General features: G+C 38.1%; 1 protein-coding gene across 1 annotated transcript; it reads left to right on the forward strand.

Annotated features, from left to right (window-relative positions):
• The first annotated feature begins 2,878 nt into the window (after positions 1–2,878).
• On the forward strand, positions 2,879–20,125 carry LOC141554173 (uncharacterized). The gene is made up of 6 exons (XM_074285796.1): positions 2,879–3,250; positions 5,252–5,314; positions 6,210–6,306; positions 11,782–11,908; positions 12,590–12,685; positions 14,537–20,125. The coding sequence occupies exons 3-6, from the start codon at positions 6,289–6,291 to the stop codon at positions 16,294–16,296; spliced, it is 2,001 nt and encodes a 666-aa protein (XP_074141897.1). The 5' UTR covers positions 2,879–3,250; positions 5,252–5,314; positions 6,210–6,288; the 3' UTR covers positions 16,297–20,125.
• The last annotated feature ends 3,760 nt before the right edge of the window (positions 20,126–23,885 follow it).

Here is a 23,885-nt window from a genome sequence, read left to right on the forward strand (position 1 = left end):
TCTCATCTCTCATCTATCTCTAGCTTTCTCTCTTTGGACAGAACTGGTGTTGCTGAAGAGCAATATGGCACCAAGTCTCTCATTTTATGCTATATCTGATGTGGAGCAACCATGACAAGATATCATACATTACAAGTTATGTTATGCTTTTTGAAATATGACTTTACATGGGGAAAAATAAGTTCTCAATTATTAAGTTCAGGGCAGCAATTTCTAATTTGACATACACATGTGACAAATTCACAAGATCTTTCAGCCAAAATGGTACATTTGTTTAGGAGAAGAAATAGGCAACAGGAGTGATAAATATGAAATAAATTTGGGAATGCAATAGGGTTACCAAGGAAAGGACTTTAGAAGAAGCAATTAAAAAAAAATAAGACATGACATGAATATACCATTGACTTGCAGATTAAATTAAAGAAGAGTTTGATGGACTAAGCACCTTTAATTATACTTGGAGAAAGATAGCATTAAAGGGAAAAACCTAGGAGAAGGGAGATAGAGAGTACTTCAAAGCAGGCTTAGTCCTGAAGCAAAGATCTTCATTATAAGCACATATTTTATAGGGTAAATATAATATTGGGAATTTTTAGGGGGGAGGGGAAGTAAAAGAGGGAACAAGGATGTGTACTGAGATGTAGAGACTACCTAGAAGATACTGAAGAGGTGTGAGGAAGTAGCAATTCCTGAGAAACCCTAGAGTTACTTGGCCTTGGGAGTGCCACAAAGAGTGCTGGCTGTCAGAGAACAACAATCTGCTCTTCAGTAAGCCTTAGAGTTCCATGATGGGAACTGCTTCACCCCTATCACTCCTTACTTGTACCTCTACCAGATCTTTCTTTTTCCTGTAAAACTATCTGTTTCTGGCTCTTTGCTAAAATTCCCTTGGAAATTAACATGCTGTCAAGCAGCTTATGGAGACTAACTGAGGGTGCAAATTCTTTGGCCAAACCTGCAACAATGATTCAGGGATCCTACTCTTGTTGGGTGTCTTCAGCCTGAACACAACAAAGGCAGTCAGGGAAAGCCCTTAAAGTTGCTAATCAAGACAATCTGGCCATTTTATGGTTTCCTTAACTATGGCAACAAGACGGGGAAACTGAGTTCTCAGAATGAGAACTGAGTTTTTATCATTTCCAAAGAAAGGGAGAGAATAAACTGGTTTCAGAATTTCAGAATTCACATCAGTTTTAATAACTATCTTTACTATTTGCTGACATCACCCCTTCCATGCCTGCTAGAATTTCCCTACAGCTTATATACAAGGAGGGAAAAGACTTGGAGATAAAGAATACACCATGGAAAGATGTATAAGTGAAAATTCCAGAGACTGCCACTATAGACAGCTTCAACAAATGAGAAGTGAGATAAACTGGATGAAATGAAGCTGGAAAGAATAGCTCATTTCCCCCCCCCCATTTTTTTACTTTGAATGTGTGGGTCTTAGGGATAAGAAGGAAAAGTTATCAAAAATCAGAGAATTTTCAATTTGCAAGGGATTCAACAAATTCAATAAACATTTATTAAATCTCTGAGCCAGGCACAGTGCAAAACACTGGGAATATAAAAGGAAAAAAAAAAAAAGCCACAACAGTTCTTGTACTCAAGGGACTTATTTATGGGGGAAGACCATATACAAAAGGAAGAGGAAAAGCAGGAGGAGAAGGTAATTGTTGGGCCCTGGAACCTTCTATCCCACCTGTTTTCCATGACCCCTATAACACAATGCCTTGGCTAACAGTACAAACCAGAATTGGATTGAGGCACTGGGTGTGTATTCTGCTGACTGGTGTGCACCCAGTGTTCCAGCAAGAGAATTAAGTCACAAACAGCCATGCACTGAGTATATGCCAAGAACAGGGCAAGCACTCCCCTCCTTTGGAAGGACTGTTGCCAAGGTATATGACCATGGGGGAAATGGAGGATGGTTGGGGGGAAGATATAAGGAACAAAGGATGAGGGAGAAGGAGAGATATCATGAGCTGTACCAAATAAAGTGTGACTGCTGCAACCTCCATTGGGTGTGGTGACTGACTATCTCATCTCATGTACCAGAGACATGCCAAGAGTCCTTGAGGAGACTGGGTAAGGAAAGGTACAGCCTGGTTAGGAGTAGCCTAACAGGTAATGTGGTTTATGACTTGGAGTTTGGCACCAAAAGTTAGGGTTCAGTCATGTGAAGATTTCACAATGTGAATGTGAATGGGATGAACTCTCCCAGTAAATGGAACCCTCCCAAGGCTGCTGCCTTCCTTTGGGTCAGTCCACCCACAGCACCCTGCCTGTTGGTGTGTTTCCCCTTCTCCTTCCCCCATGCCTTTTCTTTTGGCAAAAGGTAGTTATTTAGGGGACAAAATGAAGAGATACAATAAATACCAGGAATGGTAAATATGAAATAGAGTGGGAGAGCATATGAAAGACAAGTTCCTCAGTGAAACGCACTATTACCCACTAGAAAGGGAGCACCCATGAGGTTGGGGCATGTCCCAAGCAGGCAGGCTAAATCCTGAAAGGGACTTATCTCCCTACAAGAACTAGTTAGCTGTAAGGAGGAGAAGGCGGGATGGGAAGTCTAGCAGAATTAGGGGAGATGCCATGTGGAGCCTGCATACGGAGTTCTAGAAGCATCAGAAATAGCTGCGCATGAATCGGCTATTTATTTTGGAAATATTATAAAATCACTTCTCAGTGTCTGGTTTTACAAAACTCTCTCTCCCCGCTGCTTTGGGGCAGGGACTACCTGGGTTAGCCTCGAAGTAGGCGCTTAATCAAAATCAGTTTAAGTCCTGGTGATTTAAAGTCATCCGTGCGCCTGCGCGCCATCCCGGAAACTACGTTTCCCAGAAGCCAGGAGAGGACTCCCGGGTCCGACGGATGCCAGCAAGGGCCATCTACTTCTACTCAGGCTCACTTGGGGACACGTCTATTTCCATCCTTTTCCGCTTAGCTTCCAGAGGTGGGAGAGGGAGAAATAGATCCCGCGGGTCCTGGGTTCCAATTCCGCCACCGAGGCTACCTGGCTGCGTGGCCCGAGCTAGACCCTTGAGCGTTACTTTTTTCTTCGTCTGTTAAAAGGGGCGCACCATGCAGAGCCTGCATTGGTTACGCACCAACTGAGTGCCAGCCAGGAACACGTAAGTGCCTGCAGGCAATAAGCGTTGGTGGAGCGCCCGTGGAAAAAGGCAGATCGAGGGCCCGGCCTCTAGTGTCTGTGTACTGGGGGACATAGCTATGGCACCTCTCTGAGGTAAGGCATGGCTGAAAAAGCCGAGGCGCCGGGGGAGGGGGGTGGTTGGAGGCAGCGGGGATGTGGTTTCAGAGGGCCACTTTGACCGTTTTGTTGTGAGCTAGAAAGATAATAGCCAACCCTTTATAAAGACCTTAAAAGGTGGGAGTTCAGATTTACGGTCCTGTGTGCAGATTAATAGTGGGATAAAGGGGAGGGTGAGAGGAGGGAGGGATCCCTGGGTGGGGGAGGGGAAGGAAAGGGCAAGCCAGGAAAGGAACTGGGAGGAGGAGACTTTCAGCAACTTTGTAACGAGGATCCGGGTAGAGTTTATTAGAAAACCACGAGGGAGGCCCTGAAACCGAGTGATTCCCTCAGGAGAGAAATGTACCTCATGTGTCAGCTCTGCGGGCGTTGTTTTAGATGCGTGTGTTTGTCTGTGTAAATGCGGGAGGACATGGGAGGTACGTGTGTGATTGTGTGGGAGAGACGAGGTGTCAGAATGTAGCAGTTCCCGAGAAGCTCTAGGGCTGACGGGTCTGGCCGGTGTCACCGACGGTGCTGCCTGCGGGAGAACCATCTGTTGTCTGGGAGCCCCGTGGCTTCAGTTCAATGAAGGGAAGTACCCCACCGTGCCCTCCTCAGTTGTGCCTCTGAGCCCTAAAATGAGCAGATCAGAGACCCCTTTCCTAGAAAATGACCTCCTTGCTTGTCTCATTGCTAAATTCCCTTGGAACTTTAGCAGCTTCAGCTGGCGTTTTATTTATAATAAACTTTTGCCCCTTTACTTTGAAGTCTAACAGTTTACAAATTCTTTCCCCATACCCGGGATTCGGTTTGAGGCCCCTGATATTGTTGGGGTATCTTGTGCCTCAACATGCGGATGTAGATATATGTGTGTGTGTGTGTGTGTGTGTGTGTGTGTGTGTGTGTGTGCTTGTAGGTGAATAAAAGTGTTTTATAGATATATTTATGTGGGAGGTTCAGATAGATGTCTATGTATATACGTGTGTAGGTGCGCATGTGTACATATAGATACATGTATGTGTTGGGGTATGGATGGGTTATATATGTGTATATACATGTAGGAGGTGTATGTAAATCTGTATATAGATGTATGTATAATGTATAGGTGTATGTAAGTCTAGATAGATGTGTGCTTATATATATATTCATGTGAACATCAATATGTCTGCTTAATTGTAGCTGCTTGGGGGAAGTGGACAGAATGAAAGGAGAAAAAGAAATAAAGTAAAAAGTGGACTTCGGGGAACAAAAGCACAACATGGACATTCATGAATGTGTCTTTTGTTGTCATATATGCTTTCTTGAAGTGGAAATTTATTGTAACCTATTTTGAATCTTCTTTCATGTTCCTCGGTGCACATGACAACTTCTTTCTGTTTTCTGTCTTTTCCCATTTATTTTCTTTTTTTATATTGTATTAAGTTTTAAATATTTTTTTGAGAAATGTTTTGTAAAGCATTCAACATGGTTATCTCATTTAATTCTCACAACAGCCCATTTGAGGGAAGGAAACCCTGAGAAGGAGGTGCCACTGTTATATCCATTTGTCAGATAAACTAAAGGGGAATCTCTAGGAGCTGTGATTATCTCTAAGTTATAATTGAAGAAACTGAGACATACTGGTGGAGAGACTTGTCCAGGGCCATACAACCAGTTCATTCTTTGTGCATTATGATACTGAACATAAAGGTAGTTAGCTAAATGATGATCCTTTCTAAACTTAGATACAGCTGGTCCTCAGTGCTCTGTATCAAGGAGCCTTGCCAGCCTGGCAGGATTCTGCTGACCATGTTGTGATCATCTACAAGGAAGAAAGAAAACTTTTGTTCTTGGAAGGGTTACAAATAGGTAATGGACAAGTCCTGTTCACCTAGAGAGGCTTCTGGGGATAATCTCCAGCTGTCTTCCTTCAAGGCCTGGCCTGTCTAAGTTCACAATCAGATCAGCAACAGGTCTTCAAGTTTTGATGAAAAGAATTCTGCGGTTTTGTCCCAGGTCTCAGAGAAATGAAGATCTGCGCCTAGAGAGGGATGGACCTCCCCAACCAATGAAATAGTCGTAAGTTTGAAAAAATGTATAGATGTGTATGTGGGTACCTACATCTCTACTGATCTTTTATGATTTTAGAATACTTAACTTTGAGATCTGTAGAGAGCTTTGTTGTGGAGTTGTGTCACTTGTGTTCAGCTCATTCTGAGGCTTTTCTTAGCAAAGGTGCTGGAGTCCTTTCCAGCTCATCTTATAGATGAGGAAGCTGAGGCAAAAAGGGTTGAGTGACTTACTCAATGTCATCTAGCTATTAATTAGCTGGGGCTGGATTTGAATTCATATCTTCCTGCCTCTAGTCCTCATGCTCTATGTATTGCACCATCATACTCTATGTACTGCATCATCTACCTGCCTGGGTATAAGGTCATCTAGCTATTAATTATCTGGAGCTGAATTTAAATTCATATCTTCTTGCCTCCAGCCTGGTTGTGTTTTTACTGTGCTACCTACTTGCTTGGGAAAGGAACATAGACTTCTTCAAGTCCAACCCTCTCATTTTATAGTCCTGGAAAGTCAATGTGACTTGGCCAGGCTCACAGTGTTAGTAAAATGTCAGATCCTACTAAGATAGGATTTGGAGCCAGTTCTTCCAGACTTTTTACTTTTCTCTCTGTGTGTTCTTTCTCTATTTTTTTTAAACTTTTCTTTTTCAATATCTTTTTCTTATTTTTCTTTCTCTTTTCTCATTTTTATTACTCTTTTACTTTCTCTCTTTTCTGTCTCTCAAACGTATTTGTCTATTATATGTATGTGAAGGTATATAACTACATATCTCAATCTAACTAGAATATTTGTTTACTGACCTCTTCCTTAGATAATTAGTTCTTTTAGACACAGAAGGATTTGTATTTAGTATTTATTATTGTTGTGATGTCTTCAATTATGATAATTCTATTTTATTCAGTACTTGAAAAAGTGGACATTTGTGTGTCCTGGTGAGAATCTCAAAGAAAACACTGAAGAAGGAATGATTTTGGAGGACCATGGCCTTAAAAAAAAAGGTAAGAATATAGACATGTATAGGGAGAAGAACAAGCCTTGCCTGGCCTGATTTGTCTTCTGAGAACCCCTCTTGCATCACAGTCCAACTGCTGGATGCATCTCAAGTGAAACATGTCCAAAAGAAAGCTCACCTTCTCTAATTCATTTCCAGTTGATCAATGATTGACAGAATCAGCCACACCCAGAAAAGGAACACTGGGAAATGAGTGTAAACTGTTTGCACTTTTGTTTTTTTCCCCAGGTTATTTTTACCTTCTAATTCCAATTCTCCCTGTGCAACAAGAGAACTGTTTGGTTCTGCACACATATATTGTATCTAGGATATACTATAACATAATTAACATGTATAAGACTACTTGCCATCTAGGGGAATGGAGGGAGGGAAGGGAAAAATTAACAGAAGTGAGTGCAAGGGATAATGTTGTAAAAAATTACCCAAGCATATGTTCTGTCAATAAAAAGTTATAATAAAAAAAAGAAAGAAAGAAAGCTCACGTTCACCCATAACCCCTCACCTGGCATTCCTCCAGACTTCTGTTTCTTTGCAGAGTGCCATCATTCTTTTAGTCACTTTGTTCAGGATCTTGGAATCATCCCCACCTCCTTCGGCACATTGTCCATTCTTTGTCCAAGTCTTCTTGGTTCTGCCTTTATTTTTTTTTGTTTTCATTTTTAAAAATTTTATCTTGTTTTTCCTCACTTAGGTGCTAAAACAATCTTTAACAGTCATTGATTTTTAAATTTTGAGTTTCACATTTTACACCTCCCTCCCTGCTTTCCTCCCTCAAGATAATATTAAGCAATCTGAGATACAGATATATTTATACACACAAATACACACATTATACATGTTCTGTCATATAAAGTATTATGCTATTAGTTATTTTATGGAAGAAAACTCATACAAGGAAGGCAAGAAGAGGCCAGAAAACAAGTGGAAGATAGTATTTTGGGTCTGTATTCATATACCATTCTTTCTATGGAGTTGGATAGCATTTTTCATCAACATTGTCTTGCTAAGAATAGGTTAAGTCATTCACCTTTGAGCATCATACTGTGCTGCTGTTACTGTGTGCAATCTTCTGATTCTGCTTACTTCACTTTTCACAATTCATGTGAGTTTTCCAGGTTTCTCTGAAATCATCTTGCTCCTCATTTCTCAGAGCTCAGTAGTATTTCATGACAGTCATGTACCACAAGTTCAACCATTCCCCAATTGATGGGCATCCTCTCAATTTCTGATTTATTTTCCAAAATGGCTAGAACAGTTTGCAGCTTTTCCAGTAGTATATTAGTGTGCCTGACTTCCCCTAGACCCTTTAACTTTGGCATTTTTTTTTTAACATTGGCATTTTAAAATCATCTTTGCCAGTTTGTTGGATATAAAGCAAAACTTAAATGCTGTTTTTATTTGGATTTCTGCTATTAGCACTGTAGAACATTTTTTTTTCATGTGTCTGTTGATCATCAGTGTTTTTCCATATGAAAACTGTTAATCATAAATACTCAGGGACTTTGCATGACTACACTTATGTAACCTATATCAAATTGCTTTCCTTCTCAGTGAGGAGGGAGGGAAGGAAGGAATTTGGAATTCAAAAAAAAAAAAAGTTTAATGAATATTTAAAATTGCCTTTATTTGGAAAAAAGATTTAAATTTTCATCTTTTATCATCATTTAAATGTTGCAGACTACTTGTTGGTCTGATGTAGTTCTTCCCTTTAAATCTCAGATAGCAAGCTTTTATTAGCAATATTTGGTGGATTGAGTTCTGCCTATTCATTACCTTAAAAAATAATTATATAACTAACAAAAACACTAAGAACCCAGTAAGAAAAATCTTTGCTAATAGAATCAGAAGATTGCACACAGTAACAGCAGCACAGTATGATGCTTGAAGGTGAATGACTTAACTTATTCTTAGCAAGACAATGTTGATGAAATAATCTATGCTTAATTACTTTTGCAAAATCTAGAAAGGGTAGGTCTGGAAAAGCCCCTCTTTAATGTAATCAAAAGTACTTATCTAAAGATATGACCTTGTTTTATCTATAATGGCAAAATACCAGAAAACTTTCCCTATAAATATGAAGATATAGCAAGGATGTTCTGTTCTCCACACCACTGTTTGACATAGTTTTCTAAATACTAAGTACAGGAATAAGGGAAGAAAGAAAAGGTACAAATAGATTGGCAAAGAAGAAAAACAGTATTTCTACTTGTAGACAATGTGCAAATTTCTGTAGAAAACCCCAGAGAATCAACATGGAAAATTAAAGTCATTAATAACTTATCATGAAACAATATCAAATATATTTACAAAAATCACTGCTACTTCTTTACAGATTTAGAAAAACAGTCACAGGATCTAGGTTTGAAAAGAGAAAGTTCATTCAAAATAATTATTAGATTTCTAAAGCCTTTGGTGTGCAGATCTTGAAGACCTCCCATGACATCCCTGTGACAGAGCCGAGTTACATGTGTCAGAGTGTGAGTGAGCAGACCACTAGGAGCTGGAATGCTCGGCCATGGGTCAGACACAAGTGGTCCCGAGGACCCTTTGGAGGGGCTTCTCGCCCCGAGCACATCTTGTGTTTCTTCTGAGTGAATCCAGCTCTGCTTCCCTGGTGGAACACGGGCCTTGTGTGAGGGCACACCGTGCTGGGTGGTCCTGGGCCAGTGTCTCCCCTGTCAAACACTCGGTTCTAAAGTTCTTTGCAGATCCATTGAGGGTACCCTTGCCTTACTGACCACCTTGTGAGCACATGTTGTCGTGTGTGAGTTCTCCATAAGAGGATTCCTTTTGGCGAGCACACACTTGGCATTCCAGCAAAGTGGCCAGTCCCAAAGTTGTGCCCTCTGCAGCAGAGCTGGAACACTGGGCAGCTCCTTGGGAAAGGCCCTCGGGATCCGGTCTCTCATCTCCCAGTGTTCTTCAGAATCTTCCTAAGGCAGTTCAAAGGGATGTGATTCAGGCCCCTGGCATGGAATAAGTCTTAGGGGAATCGGTTGAGGAATGATTGACCATGTGCTGGTCTACAACAGCAGTGCAGTATAAAAATCTGGTGTCTGAGGAACCTGGAGTTCATCAGCAGGGACTGAGGCAGAGAAATCAAAAGAGGGGGAGCACAAATGACAGGACAGCAACATTAAGCCTGATGTAGAGGCTGTGCTTAATGGCCCAAGTCATCTCTGCTACAAGGGGGGCTGAGGCGGGTGGATTGCTGGACCCCAGAAGCCAGGAGCTATAGTTGGGCTGGTACCGAATCAGGCGTCCAACCCAAGTCTGGCACCGGGCTCGGCCCTGGCCTCTGCCCCCAAAGCCTGCCTAAAGACAGGCCCACTGGCTCAGCCAGAAATAGGGCAGTCAAAGATTCAGTGTTTTATACCTTTATAAGCCTTATGCTCAGTTTAATTTGATCTTTTTTTAATCTGAGCATCCACTTAATTTACTTTAAATCCACCTGTTGTCCACATTTTCAGTAATTCTTTTCCAAACTTATTATATCCTTATTATCCAATTATAACTTATTTTCACAAATCAATTGATGTCATTACTGTATTTCCAATTTTCCTATATAATTGATTTAAACTGCAGTAATGCCACTGAATTTCTCTTACCTCCATTTGCTTTCTGATTTCAAAGGAAGTTTTCTTTTTCTGGGATCACCTTTAGATTTACTGCCAATCAGAATCCCACTTAGGGCTTGCTTGGTGCCCACAGGTTGGTTGTTTAAAACAGCAAAGAATAGAAATTTGTTCTGGTCTTCTTTTATTTTATTATTTTTTATTTTAAACTAAGGGGAAGTTCTTATAGCTAGCTGGCTGAAAATAGGGAACTACTAATTCTACTACTGAATCTTCCTGGTCTTAACGAAATGAAAGTAAGAAAAACAAAGGAAAAAAAGAACATTGATCTATATTTGAAAAATTAAAAGCAATGATACACTATTAAAGTATCCATGGTCCCCTGTAATGAAGGGAATCTCAGCTTTTCCTCATGGTCTGAGATGCCTCTTGTTCCTGGGCCCTATTTTTGTAAGCCTAGATGCCCAGTCATTTCAGAATCCCTATGGCAAACATAGAATATTTGCATTGGTTGACATGTGATGCATAAGCTAAAGTAAGCCTTGTGTCAGCAGAGTCACAAGATGGGTGAAGAAAGGAGTATCTCCATGTAAGATGGGCAATCTTCTTAATTTGGGCAGAAAGAAATGGTCAACAAGCTATCCCAGTAGTGATCTAAGGGTTATAAGATGGTTATCTGCTGCTGTTGGACAAGTGATTAACTCAAATCTATAAGAATACATGCCATTTCCCAATGGATAAATGGTCAAAGGACATGAGCAGACAATTCTCAGATAAAGAAATTAAAGCCATTTCTAGTCATGAAAAAATCCTCTAAATAATTATTGATTAGAGAAATGCAAATTAAAACAATTCTCAGGTACCATTTCACTCTTCTCAGATTGGCAAAAATGAGAGGAAATTAATGATAAATTTTGGAAGGGATGGGACAAACCTGGAATACTAATACATTGTTGGTGGAGTTGTGAACTGATTCAACCATTTTAGAGAGCAATTTGTAACTTTGCCCAAAGTCTATAAAATTGAGCATACCCTTTGATTGAGCAGTATCTCTACTGGATCTGTATCCCTAAGAAATCCTAATAAATGAAAAATAAGCATGTGCAAAAATGTTTATAGCAGCCTTTTTTGTACTGTCAAACAACTAAAAAATGAATGACTGAATAAGTTGTGCTAAGAGTGTAGTGGAATATTATTGTTCTATGTGAAATGATGATTAGGTTAATTTCAGAAAAGCCTGGAAAGACACATAAACTGATGCTATGTAAAGCGAGTAGAAGCAAGAGAGCATTGTGGACAGCAAAAAGATTATGTGATGATCAGCTGTGATGGACATGGTTCTTTCCAGCAGTGAGGTTATTCAAGGCAATTCCAGTAGACTTGTGATGAAGGAAACCATCCACATCTAGAGAGAGGACTAAGGGGATTGAATGTGGATCAAAGCATTGTACTCTCACCATTTTTGTGAATGGTGGTTTGCTTGTTCCTCTTTTTTTCTTTCTCATTTTTTTTCCCCTTGTGATCTGATTTTTCTTAAACAGCATGATAAAAGTACAAATATATTTAGAAGAATTGCACATGGTTAGCCTATATTGGATTACCTGTTGTCCGGAAGAGGGGGTAGGAGAAGGGAGGAATAAAATTTGGAACAAAAGGTTTTTTAATGTTGAATGTTGAAAAATTTCTTTGATGCATTTTGTAAAATGAAAAGCTATTATTATATAAGAAGGAAAAAAGAAAAGGGACATTAAAAAAATAAAATTTATGTCATTTTTTGGCTGTATTTTGAGATCTAAATGTCTTTCTCCCTTCCTCCTCACACTCCATTAGTAGATGGGTTCTTAAGTCTCTTTCATCTCTCAAGTTAAGATTCTGTCATGTTTTAGAAATTCCTGACATTCCAAGATGTTGCTGTAGAATTCACCCAGGAAGAATGGAGCTATTTGGATCCTGGCCAGAAGGATATGTACAGGGACGTGATGCTGGAGAACTATGAGAACTTTGTCTCGCTTGGTAAGGTAGCTTGTTTTCAATTATTCAGTCAGGAATTGAATCTAAGCTATGAAGGAAAGTAGGTTTGCAAGAGTTGAAGGGGAAAAGCAGGGAATGGTAGAAATGGGGGAGCATCCCATGGTGACCTGCAGAGATGGCAGGGAGAGCATCATGTGAGCCACTGCAAGGTCAGAGAATTCCATCTGTCCATGGCTGTGGGTGGCTGAGGAGCTTGGCTGAATTTGAGTTTGCTGGACATGGAGGGAGAGTCACACAAATACCTTTACATAAAAATGCCCTTAGACCTTTGGTCAGTTTGTGAGCAGTTGTTGTTCTTCCCGGACAAAAAGTCCTTCTTTGTCCAGCTGGAAATCAACAGCTTCATTCTGCAGCCCTGCAGGCTCTTCCTTTCACACTCTCTGCTCAGCCATGCTTCAGGTTCTCCATAGAGCCCCAGGGCAGAGGAGGAAAGACTTCTCCCAGCAGACTAGGAATGGGTGAATGCGACCCCATCTGTCCTGTGTCTGCACCAAAGCCTGTATCCCTTCCCTCATGTTTGCTGAGAGAAACATCGTTCAGGCATCATTGATGCTTCTCCATTGGCATTTCCAGACATGTCCCTTTTCTGTAGAGAGAGACCAGGACTGAGTTCTGAGGAGTCTCTGTGTTCTCAGCACTTCCTACTTATTTCTCCTTGAGCAGGGCTTCCAGTAACTAAACTAAACATGATTTCTCGGCTGGAGAGACATGAAGCCCCCTGGCTATTAAGGGAAGAAAACCCCAGATGCATTTCTCAGGGTGAGTAATAACCAGGCAGCAGGGGTCGCAGTCCCCCAAGTGCCAGCCCAGGACTGAAGGATCCTCAGGGTTCTGAGTTCCAGTACGATCTCAGACACTTCCCTGTAGTGAGACCCTGGACAGGTCCCTTAATCCTGTGGGTCTCATCTGTGACATGATGTGGAGAAGGAAATGGCAAATTCTTCTGAGATATGACTCTCTGCCCAGAAATCCCTCAGAGGGGCTTACAAAGGGTCAGATGCAGCTGCAAACCCCTGACCCAGAAATCTAGGCAGAGACCAGACTCACTGCCAGCAGAAGCTTGACTGGTTCATTAGAGTGAGTTACCTTGGAAATGTTGGGCCTGGAGCTCTCTTTCAAGGTTCATAGGCCTGAGGAGAGGAGCTGTGATTGTCCATCCTGCACTCCTCCTGTAACCTCACCTTTCATGTCAAAAAATGGTTTTCTATTAAATCTGCCCTTGTATTTCTTTCTAGTCTCAGAAAAAGCTGTAATTCTTGTAGCCTTCTAACTATATGCAGGGTTCTATCCTTTATTTTCATGACTGTTTAGTCTTCTTAAGTTATTAGATTATTTTTTCTCTTTGATGTGTTCTTTCTGAAAGAAAAAGACAAAGAATTTTCAGGTATAATTAATTTTGACCCGTATTTTTAAAAATCAGACCATTTCTCCAACTTCTTGCCTGTTTTATCTTCCTTCCAATTGGTCTCATTCTTTTCAGGGACAGATCCTGTAAAGATGCTGTCTACCCCTTCCATCTACCTTGTACTTTCCTTTTCTCACCTTGAATTGGTGCTGTCAGCCGTTTCACTGTTTCATAGAAAATTGTCTTTAAGTCATTATTGACTTTAATAATAACTATAACTAATATCCTAAGAGCAGACTAAGGAGTGTTTTACCAGTGTTTGGGATGTATGGTGTTTGTATTATTCCCATTTTAGAATGAGGCCTGGGGAAAGGCAGAAGTTCTTAACTTGCACCTATCTGATAAGTATCTCAACTGGGACTCACACTTTGGTTTTCTATCTCAACAAATTGAGGGATTTTCCTAGTACAGGGAAACACAGGACATGAAAGCAGACTCTAAGGGTCTGATGTGTTACCAAATGTAAAGAGCACCGGCTTCCCATTTAACAGACCTGGGTTCAGAGCCTGCCTCTAACACATACTAAGTGTGATATTGGACAATTCACTTAACCTCTCAATGTTCCTTTTCTATTGAGGGCTTGAGTTCTGTCCATCGCTTTATAACCCTGTTTGGGGTTTTCTTGGTGGAGATCCTGGAATGGTCTACCATTTCCTTCTCCAGCTCATGTGACAGATGGGAAAACTGAGGTCAACAGGATTAAGTGCCTTGTGCAGAGACCCTCAGCTAGAAAGTGTCTGAGGCCAAATTGAACTTAGGAAGATGAGTCTTCTTGACTGGAGGTTCAGTGCTCTGTGCACTATGGTGGTGACAACTCTCGGTTCAATGTTTTAGACAGCGCTCAAGGTATAATTTTCATAGAAGGTGAAAACCTGTTTTGGTCAAGGGATTTTCTTCATAAAATCACAGTTTCAATCACTGTCTCTTCTTCAGTTGTTATCAAAGATCAACTTGAAATGTAATACTCTGGTTTTAGAATTATTGTTTTTCTCTCTGAAAATTTAAATGTTTTTGAAGTTTTGTATTACTTTCCCCTCACCCATTTTTGGCTTCAGCTCCCTCTTGATCATGTTTCTTCTACCTTGTCTATGATAGTCACCCTTTTTCCTAATGAAAATGACTGAATCTAGAATTGAGTATAAAGTAATTTTCTTCTCCCACAACACTGAACAGTGGGTGCTGATGCTTTTTTGTGTTACTTTCAGATTCGTCTGTTGAAAAAAGAGAATGTGAAAATAAGGAGTCAGCTCCAAAACACTATATTACTACCAATGAAACATCCATAGAGAGATTCATAAAGGATGATTTCTGCAATTCTAAATTAGGAGAAGCTTGTAATTATGACTCTGGAATAGAAAGGCAGATAAACAACCCAGAAGGACAGTCCATGAAACTAATAGTTAAGCACAGCAAAACTTCATGTAACAGAATTTCCATGGTGAAGAATGTTTGTAAGTTTAATAAATACAGGAAGTTTTACATTCACCAGTCAAACCTTAATCATTCTCATGGAGTGTGTTCTCAAGGAGAACCTCATAGAATTAATGAATGTGGCAAAACCTTCGATATCAATTCAAGCCTTAGTGTGCATGGAGGAATTCATACTGGAGTGAAATCTCATAAATTTCATGAATGTGGTAAGGCTTCCAGCTATAATTCAGACCTTACTGTTCATCAGAAAAATGTGGAAGAAAAGCCTGTAAGACAATATAATACAGGTAGTAAAACTTTTAGTCAGAAGAAATACGTTTCTCAACAAAAACTAATTCCTACTAAAGAGAAACTCTATAAATGTAATGAATGTGGGAAAGCCTTCAGCTTTAAAGGATCCTATTATAGACATAAAAAAATCCATTCTGCAGTGAAACCCTATAAATGTAAAGAATGTGGAAAAGCCTTCACATGCAAGCAACACCTTCGTAGACATGAAATTATTCACACTGGAGAGAAACCATATAAATGTAAAGAATGTGGAAAAGCCTACAGCGAAAAGGGATTCCTTAATAGACATCAGAAAATTCATACTGGAGAAAAACCCTATAAATGTAAAGAATGTGGAAAAGCCTTTGGTGACCAGGGATCCCTTAATAGACATGAGAAAATTCATACCGGAGAAAAACCACATAAATGTAATGAATGTGGAAAAGCCTTCAGGGACAAGGAAGACCTTAATAGACATGAAAAAATTCATACTGGAGAGAAACCTTATAAATGTATTGAATGTGGAAAAACCTTCACATGTAAGAGAAATCTAGATGTGCATGAGACAATTCATTCTGGGGAGAAGCCTTATAAGTGTAATGAATGTGGAAAAGCCTTCAGATATAAGGGAAACTTTTATTCACATAAGAGGATTCATACTGGAGTAAAGCCCTATAAATGTAATGAATGTGGAAAAGACTTCTGGAAGAAGGGAGGGCTTAATTCGCATAAGATAATTCATACTGGAGTGAAACCCTATAAATGTACTGAATGTGGGAAAGCCTTCAGTTGTAAGAGACGCCTTGTTCTACATGAGGCAATTCATACTGGGCAGAAGCCCTATAAATGTAATAAATGTGAAAAATCCTTCATCCGGAATGATCACCTTAAAAGGCATGAGCGAGTTCATACTGGAGAGAAACCATATAAATGTAATAAATGTGGAAAAGCCTTTAGGTGTAAAGAAGGAATTTATGGACATGAAAAAATTCATACTGGGCAGAAGCCATATAAATGTAATGAATGTGGAAAAGTCTTCAGGCAGAAGGGAGCCCTTAATTCACATCAAAGAATTCATACTGGAGAGAAACCCTATAAATGTAATGAATGCGAAAAAGCCTTCAGGGAGAAAGGAATCCTTAATAGACATAAGAAGATTCATACTGGAGAGAAATCTTATAAATGTAATGAGTGTGGAAAAGCCTTCTATCACAAGGGCCATCTGAATAGACATAAGAAAATTCATAAAGAAATGAAACCATAAATGTAATGAATGTGGGAAAGTCTTCAAATATATGGGAAATGTTATTTATATAAGAGAATTCATATTGAAGAGAAACTCTAAAAATCTAAAGACTATGGAAAAACTTTTTAAGTGGTAGAGAAAATTTTAAAGACATAAATTCATACCAGAGGGAAATCCTTTGAATGCCCTAATATTGAAGCAGACTGTAATCAAGAGCCAAATTTTGAATGTTATGAAATTGAGAAAACTTTCTTATACATCTCAAAGATGTTTCAAAGAAACATCAGATAATTCATATTGCAGAAAAATCTAAATGTAAAGAATATGAGAAAGGAGAATCCTACAATGTTTTGTTTACAAGAAACACATCTGGCACAGAGACACACATACAGATTAAAGGTAAAGAGATTGAACAGAATTTATTTTTGTTCAGCTGAAATTTTTAAAAATCAGGGGTAGAAATTCTGATCTCAGATTACACAAAAATACAAATAGATCTTATTAAAAGAGATAAGGAAGAAAAGTATATTTTGATAAAGGGTACCATAAACTATGAGGTAGGAAAATACTAAATATTTCTTATTCCCTGATTTGTGCCCCTCTCCCTAAATCACTTCATCATTCCTTTGGATTTATCCTAGTACTTACTTCTCTTGAATGTTTCATATCCCCCCAGTAGAATATGAATTCATTGAGGGCAGGACATGTCTCACTTTCACATTTGTGCTGTCAGCACTAAGTATAGTTCCTGCCACATAATATTTAATAAATGCATGTGAATGTTTTGATTTTTTTTTAATCTATGCTATATTTCCACCCCTGAGATCACTGCTTTTGAATCTGTTCCATCTTCCTAATATATCCTCTATTAGATTTGGCCATCCCAGTGAGCTCTGATGATAAAAAATTATAGAACTTTATTGTTAGAAGAACTTCAGCCTATATGTCATTTACAACATAACTTATAAGTGGTCACCACTTGTATTTTTGTTTGTTCATTTCTGACTGTTTATAGCATCATTTGGAGTTTTCTTTGCAAAAATATTAGCCATATCTTTCTCCAGCTTATTTAAAAATGAGAAAACTGAGGCAAGCTGGTTTCAGTGACTTCCCTAAGGTCACACAAATACTTGGTATCTGAGGCTAGATTGAAGTCATAAAAATTATTTCAAGGTCAGTGCACTATCCATTGTAACATCTAGGTACCCCAAAGATGTGTAGTGGGAAGAGCAATCTGAGTGATTTATTATATTTCTGGAGTGCTCAAATTTTACAAGGTATTATTCCTTACATGAAGTCCGAATCTTCCTTTTCATTCTTACCACTTGGTTCTGGGACTTCTGATTCTTCCTCTGGAAATAAGCAGAACAATGGTGACTTCCTCCTTTACATGATAAACCTTCAAGAACCATCCTAGTCCCTCTGATTCAAGATTTTCTGTAGGTTAAACCCCTAGGCTTCCTTGAGCCAGTTCCCATATGATGTCAGCTAAAGGGATTAGTCTTGCAGCTGGCCCTGCCTAGCTACTATGAGACTAATCTCACTCTTCTGCTGGATCTGTAAAGAATCTTTGAACTGACCCAGCTCCCCAGGCTTGTTGATCATTATTCTGTCATGTATCTCCTGGTCTTTGGGCACAATGCCTGAAATGCAATGAAAGATATAGGTACAAGTATATGATTCTGTAGGCCTTGGCCCTCATTTCCCTCCATGTCTATTAGGTAATGCAGTGAACTATTATTCACCTCTATTATGCAGCTGTTAAATAACCCTGGGAACAAACAGTTTGTTAAACACAGTTAAAAGGATAACATCTTGGGTGGATTCTGGCCAAATCCAACAAGGACACGTTATCTATATACTGGAACTAGCCACTCCGGGAGTAAAGCTTTATTTTTGACATCTGGCAGGGCTGGACCTCCTTCTGGATTCACTCAAGAAAGTGAAGTCAGTATTGCTGGCATTTGGCCATCTTTGTTCCTTGGGCTATTTGTGTCAGGATAATTCAATTCCAAAATTGGAATCTCATCCATGGAGAGGATGCTCTGCCTGGGACCTTGCTGGTTGGGACTTGCAAGGCTGTAATCCAGGATTCCCCAGCCAGAAGTCTACAAAGTTAGTGCTCAGTCAACTCAAAGATGTATTCTTTCTCATCTCCTCCTCTAGTCTATATCTCTTTGTATTGTAGTAATTATATTAATCATTAAGTGCTTTTGTTTTAAGAACTGTCAATTCTTATTTTCCTTTTTTATGATTCCTTGTTATCTATTGTTATTTTACTCTTTTTATTGTTTGCTTGCATTTTATTTTCATTCTCATTTTTTCTGATTTAATTTGATTTTTCTTGTAAAGTAAGGTAATTGTATAAATATGTATACATATATTGGTTTTAATATATATTTTAACATGTTAAAAGAATGAAAATGCTATGTTGTGATCCACACTCAATTCCCACAGTCCTCTGAGTGTAGGTGTCTCTCTTCATCACAAGATCATTGGAATTGGCCTGAATCATCTCATTGTTGAAGAGAGCCATTAGAAATTAAATTATAGAAATTTATCACAAGGTTAATACACTGTGACTGGGTGGGAGTTATATTAGAAATGTAGGGCTGGTTCAGGATTAGAAATATTATCAGCATAATTGGTCACATCAATAACTAAACCAATAGAAAGCATAGGATTATCTCAATGGATGCAAAAAAAAAATTTTTTTTCGACAAAATATAGCACCCATTCTTATTAAAACCACAAGAGAGAGTAGGAATAAATAAAACTTTTCTTAAAATGATAAATATTATCCATCTAATACCATCAAAAGGCATTCTATAAAATGGGAATAAGTTAGAAACTTTCTCAATAAGGTGAGGGATGAAACAAGGTTTCTATTATCACCATTACTGTAAAGTATTGTATTGGAAATGTTAGCTTTAATAATAAGAGAAAATGAAATTGAAGGAATTAGAGTAGGTAATGAGGAAACAATTATCACTCTGCAGATGATATGACAGTATACCTAGAGAATCAACTAACTACTTAACCACTTGAGCAGAGTTTAAGATATAAAATCAAGCCACAAAAATATCAACATTTCTATATATTAATGATCAACTGTGATGGATGTGGCTTTTTTCAACAATGAGGTGATTCAGGCTAATTCCAATGGAATTGTGATAGAGAGAGCCATTTGTATCTAGAAAGAGAACTATGGGGACTGAATGTGAATCACAATATAGTATTTTCCACTTTTTTTGTCATTATTTCCTTGCTTTTTGCTTTCTTTCTCTTTTTTTTTCCTTTTTTGATGTGATTTTTCTTGTGCATCATGATAAATGTAGAAAAATGTACAGAAGTATTATATATTTAACATATATTGGATTATTAATTGTCTAGGGGAACAAGAGGAGAAAGAAAAATTTGCAAGGGCAAATGTTGAAAACTATCTTGGATTGTATTTTGAAAATAAAAAGCTATTTTAAAAATTTTAATTTATTAATTAATTAAAACCAAGAACAAGAAACATAGAAAATTTTCACATAAAATAACTCTAGACAATATAAGTGTTGGGAGTCTTATCTACCAAAACAAATCTAAGAATTAGATGAACACAATTACAAATTACTTTTCACATAAAGCAGTAAGCACCTGGAAAAATATCAATCGTGAGAAAGCCGAGTGAGCCAATATAATAAAAAATAACAATTCTACCTGAATCAACATGCTATGTCTATCAAACTACCAAAATACTGTTTTCTAGGCCTCGGAAAAAATAACAAAATTCATAGGGAAGAATAAAAGGTCAGGAAAATTAAGGGAATTAATGAAAAAAAAAAAAATACAAAGAAAAGTGGCCTAGCCATTCCATATCTCAAACTATCCTATAAAGCCGCAATGTTCAAATCTATCTGGTACTGGCTAAGACATAGACTTGTGGGTCAGTAGAATCAATTAGGTACACAATACTCAAGTAGTAAATGACCTTAGAAGCCTACTGTTGGAAAGACTCCAAGACACCTGCTTCAGAGATAAGAACTCACTATTTGGCAAAAAATATCTAGGAAAACTGGAAAACAATGTGGCAGAAAATAGACAAAGACCAACATCTTACACTTTATAACCAAGATAAGGTCAAAATGTGTACATGATTTAGAGACAGTGATAACAAAAGAGCAAGGAATAGTTAATCTATCAAATCTATGGAAAAGTGAAGAATTTTTGATCAAACAAGAGCTAGAGAGTATTATAAGATGCAAAATAGATAATTTTGATTATACCAAAATAAAAAAGGTTTTGCACAAACAAAATCAATGCAACCAAGATTAGAAGGGAAAAAAAACTGGATAACAATTTCTATAGCAGTTGTCACTGATAAAGGTCTCATTTCTCAAATATATAGAGAACTGAGTAAAATTTGTAGGAATATAGGTCATTGCCCAGTTGATATATAAAGGGATATAAAGATGCAGTTTTCATATGAAGAAACTAGAGCTATCTATAGCCATATGAATTAATAATAATAAAAGCAAAAAGAAAACAATTGCGAGGTAATATCATGCCTCTAAGATTGGCTGACAAAAAAGGAGGGGGTGTGGGAAAATTGGGACACACATGCACTGTTGGTGGAATTGTGAACTGATCCAGTCATTCTGGAGGGCAATTTGGAACTATTTCCAAAAGGCAAACAAACTATGCATACCTTTTGATCAATATCACTATTAGGTCTGTATCCCAAAGAGATCATGACAAAGGTAAAAGGACCAACATGTACAAAAATATTTAGAGTATTATTTGTGGTAACAACACCTGAAAATTGAGAGGATGTTCTAGTTGAATAAGTTGTGCTATGAATGTAATGGATTAAAATTGTTCAATAAGAAAGAATGAGCAGGCAGAGTTAAAAAAAAAAAGCAAAACAAAACAAAACTGGAATAACTATGAACTAATGTTCAATTGATGAGGTGCAAATGATGAGGCTAGTGGTAGTGAAGAGTGAGAATTGGGGTGAGGAATCCCCTCTGGTCGGCACAGGTCCAATGCAAAAGAATTCGAAAACCTGAAAAGTTTGTGTGGCAAAAGACATTGACACTGAGAAGCCAGCTTTGCTAGGAAGATAGTCTTCTTAGTGGGTAAAAGGCCCTGTTAGGAAAATAACAAAGGTTAACACTGAGAAGAGAATAGCTTCACAGTGGGCAAAAGTCCTGGCAGGCAGCTTTGCCAAGAAAAGAGCTTCCTTGGCAAAACAAATTCCTGTTTCGGACTTTTGCAAAGATTTGGGGTTCAGAATTGTCTTTTATTAGCAGTCTGAGGCTTGGGCTCTCATTCAAAATTAAATGAGATTCCTTCAATGTTGTCAATGCCCGGGGCTTAGATTTCCAGTTGAAAAGAGATTACTTGTAGTTTCAAGCCACTCAATATCAGGCTGAAATGTCCAACTGAATGAGACCACTTAACTCATCTGGGAAAGATATGATTTTACCAGGGGGTGGGAGCTCCCCAGAAGGATCCAAAAGATCTGTTTACTTCACAATGAAGTAAGCAGAACCAAGAGAACACTATACATAGTAACAACAACATTGAGCAGATAATTATGACAGACTTAGCTCTTCTAAGCAATGCAGTGTTTGAAGAGTATTCCAATAGATGGGATGGAAAATGCCATCCACACCTGCGAAAAGAATTGAGAAGACTGATTGCAGATCAAAGCATACTATTTTCATTTTTTTGCTTAGATTTTGCTTTTACAACATGACTAACATTGAAATATGTTCAAAATGATTTGTACATATATAAACTTATATCAATTTCCTTGCTGTCTTGTAAGGATTAGTAGAGGGAGAAAAATTTAGAACTTAAAATCTTATTAAAAAATCAATGTTACAATTTATCTTTACATGTATTTAGAAAAAAATTTTTAAATATTAAAAAGAAAAATAAAAATGGAAAGATTTATTTGAAGCAATATAAAAGGAAGAATAAAGAGAATGGAATTTGAAAAAAATTAAATGAAAGCCAAAAGATATGGTAATGATTTTGTAGAAAAGAAAAAAAGAAAAGAAACATGAAGGAATCAGATAGTTTGCTATGGATGATAAAATTTGAAAATTGAACCAATTGAATTGATGATAAAATATAACTATTGTGAAATAGGTTTCCTTAGTTGTAACGATTTAAGGTTAAGTTGAAAATAATAAGTAAAACATGAATGAATATTTAACAAATTTGAATACTGAAGAAAAGGACCATTATTTTTAATCAATATATTGTGGGAAATCATAGGAAATAGAGCAGAACCAGAGTGTTGTACAAAGTAATGGCAGTACTATGACAATGACCAATGGTGAAAGACTTATCTCCTCTGATCTGATAAGGAACCAAGACACCTTCAAAAGACCCATAATGAAATTCTCCGTTGAGAAAGATCTAATGAAACCCTAGGTCAGATGGAAGTATACTTCCTTCACATTCTTTATTTTTATCTTTTGTTGTGTATTTCCTTTTGCAATATGACTAATATGAAAATGTTTTTCATGACTTCACATATGTAATCAGTATTATACTGCTTGCTTTCTCAAGGGAGAAGAAGGAAGGAGGGAGACAATTTAAAACTCAAAATTTGAAAAAAAAAAGTTTAAAAAATTTAAATTATAATTGGGGAATGTTCAATAAAATAAAAATATATTTTAAAAATAACATTAGCATTTCCACATTTGGAGTACAACATGGTACCAGATGTGATACATGAGAAAGTACAAATGGTATTTTGAAAAAAAGGTATTTATTAAGTACCTATGATATGTTAGTTACTGGAGTTAAAGAGACAAAAGTGAAAAGTTCCTGCTGCTAAGGAATGTATAATCTAGCCCAGGGAGAAAACATACAAATATATAAGAAGATACCAAATATATATAACATGATTTGGGAAGTGGAAGAATTAGGAAAGGCCAGAAGTAGAAAGTGTTAACAGTGAGCTCTTGAATATTGCTGGAGTCATGGGGATGGTGCCCCCATGATTGGGAAAATCCTCATTAAACTTCCTGGTCCTGCCTTTGTACCAGAGAAGAATTCTGGATAGTATTGAAAAATAAAATATGTTGATGTGACACAACACTATCCATATACTTTATGCATTTCTGAGTTTCTATTTTTTTTTTTCTGTGTTGTCTGGGGCTTCTGTAGAACTCTCCCCAAATTCCTATTTAGTTTCTTATGGTGACCTGCAATGTATATGGACGTCTCAAAAGGGAAAAGTCTCAACATAGAAGTGATACCTGTACTTCAGCTGATCATTGTTGTGCTACTGGGAGTTGTTGGAATACACGGGGGCCACCTGACAGTGGCTGCTGGAGATCCAACCCAGACCTGCAGAATGGATCTCCTCTTGTGAGAGATGATACAAGGAGACTGAGAGGCAGTTGCTGTTCTCTGACCTCTCTCCCGAGAGGCCATTGCCTTGTCTGACCTCTCTCCTCTTCCCTCTGCCTCCAATTTATCTCATTCCCAGTTCACAACACCTGAGTCTGCAAAGGCTGCCCTGCAACTCCTTCAGATGTTATGATCCACAGCTGTGGAGGCTCTCCGAGTATTGACCTGCTCCTTAACATCTGTTA

The sequence above is a fragment of the Sminthopsis crassicaudata genome, chromosome 2 (assembly GCF_048593235.1).
Source record: "Sminthopsis crassicaudata isolate SCR6 chromosome 2, ASM4859323v1, whole genome shotgun sequence".
NCBI lineage: Eukaryota > Metazoa > Chordata > Mammalia > Dasyuromorphia > Dasyuridae > Sminthopsis > Sminthopsis crassicaudata.

Coding starts and splice junctions, on each gene's coding strand:
- LOC141554173 (XM_074285796.1), top strand. Junction 11,909..12,589: donor TGAGAACTTTGTCTCGCTTG/GTAAGGTAGCTT, acceptor CTCCTTGAGCAG/GGCTTCCAGTAACTAAACTA. Junction 12,686..14,536: donor CCCCAGATGCATTTCTCAGG/GTGAGTAATAAC, acceptor TGTTACTTTCAG/ATTCGTCTGTTGAAAAAAGA.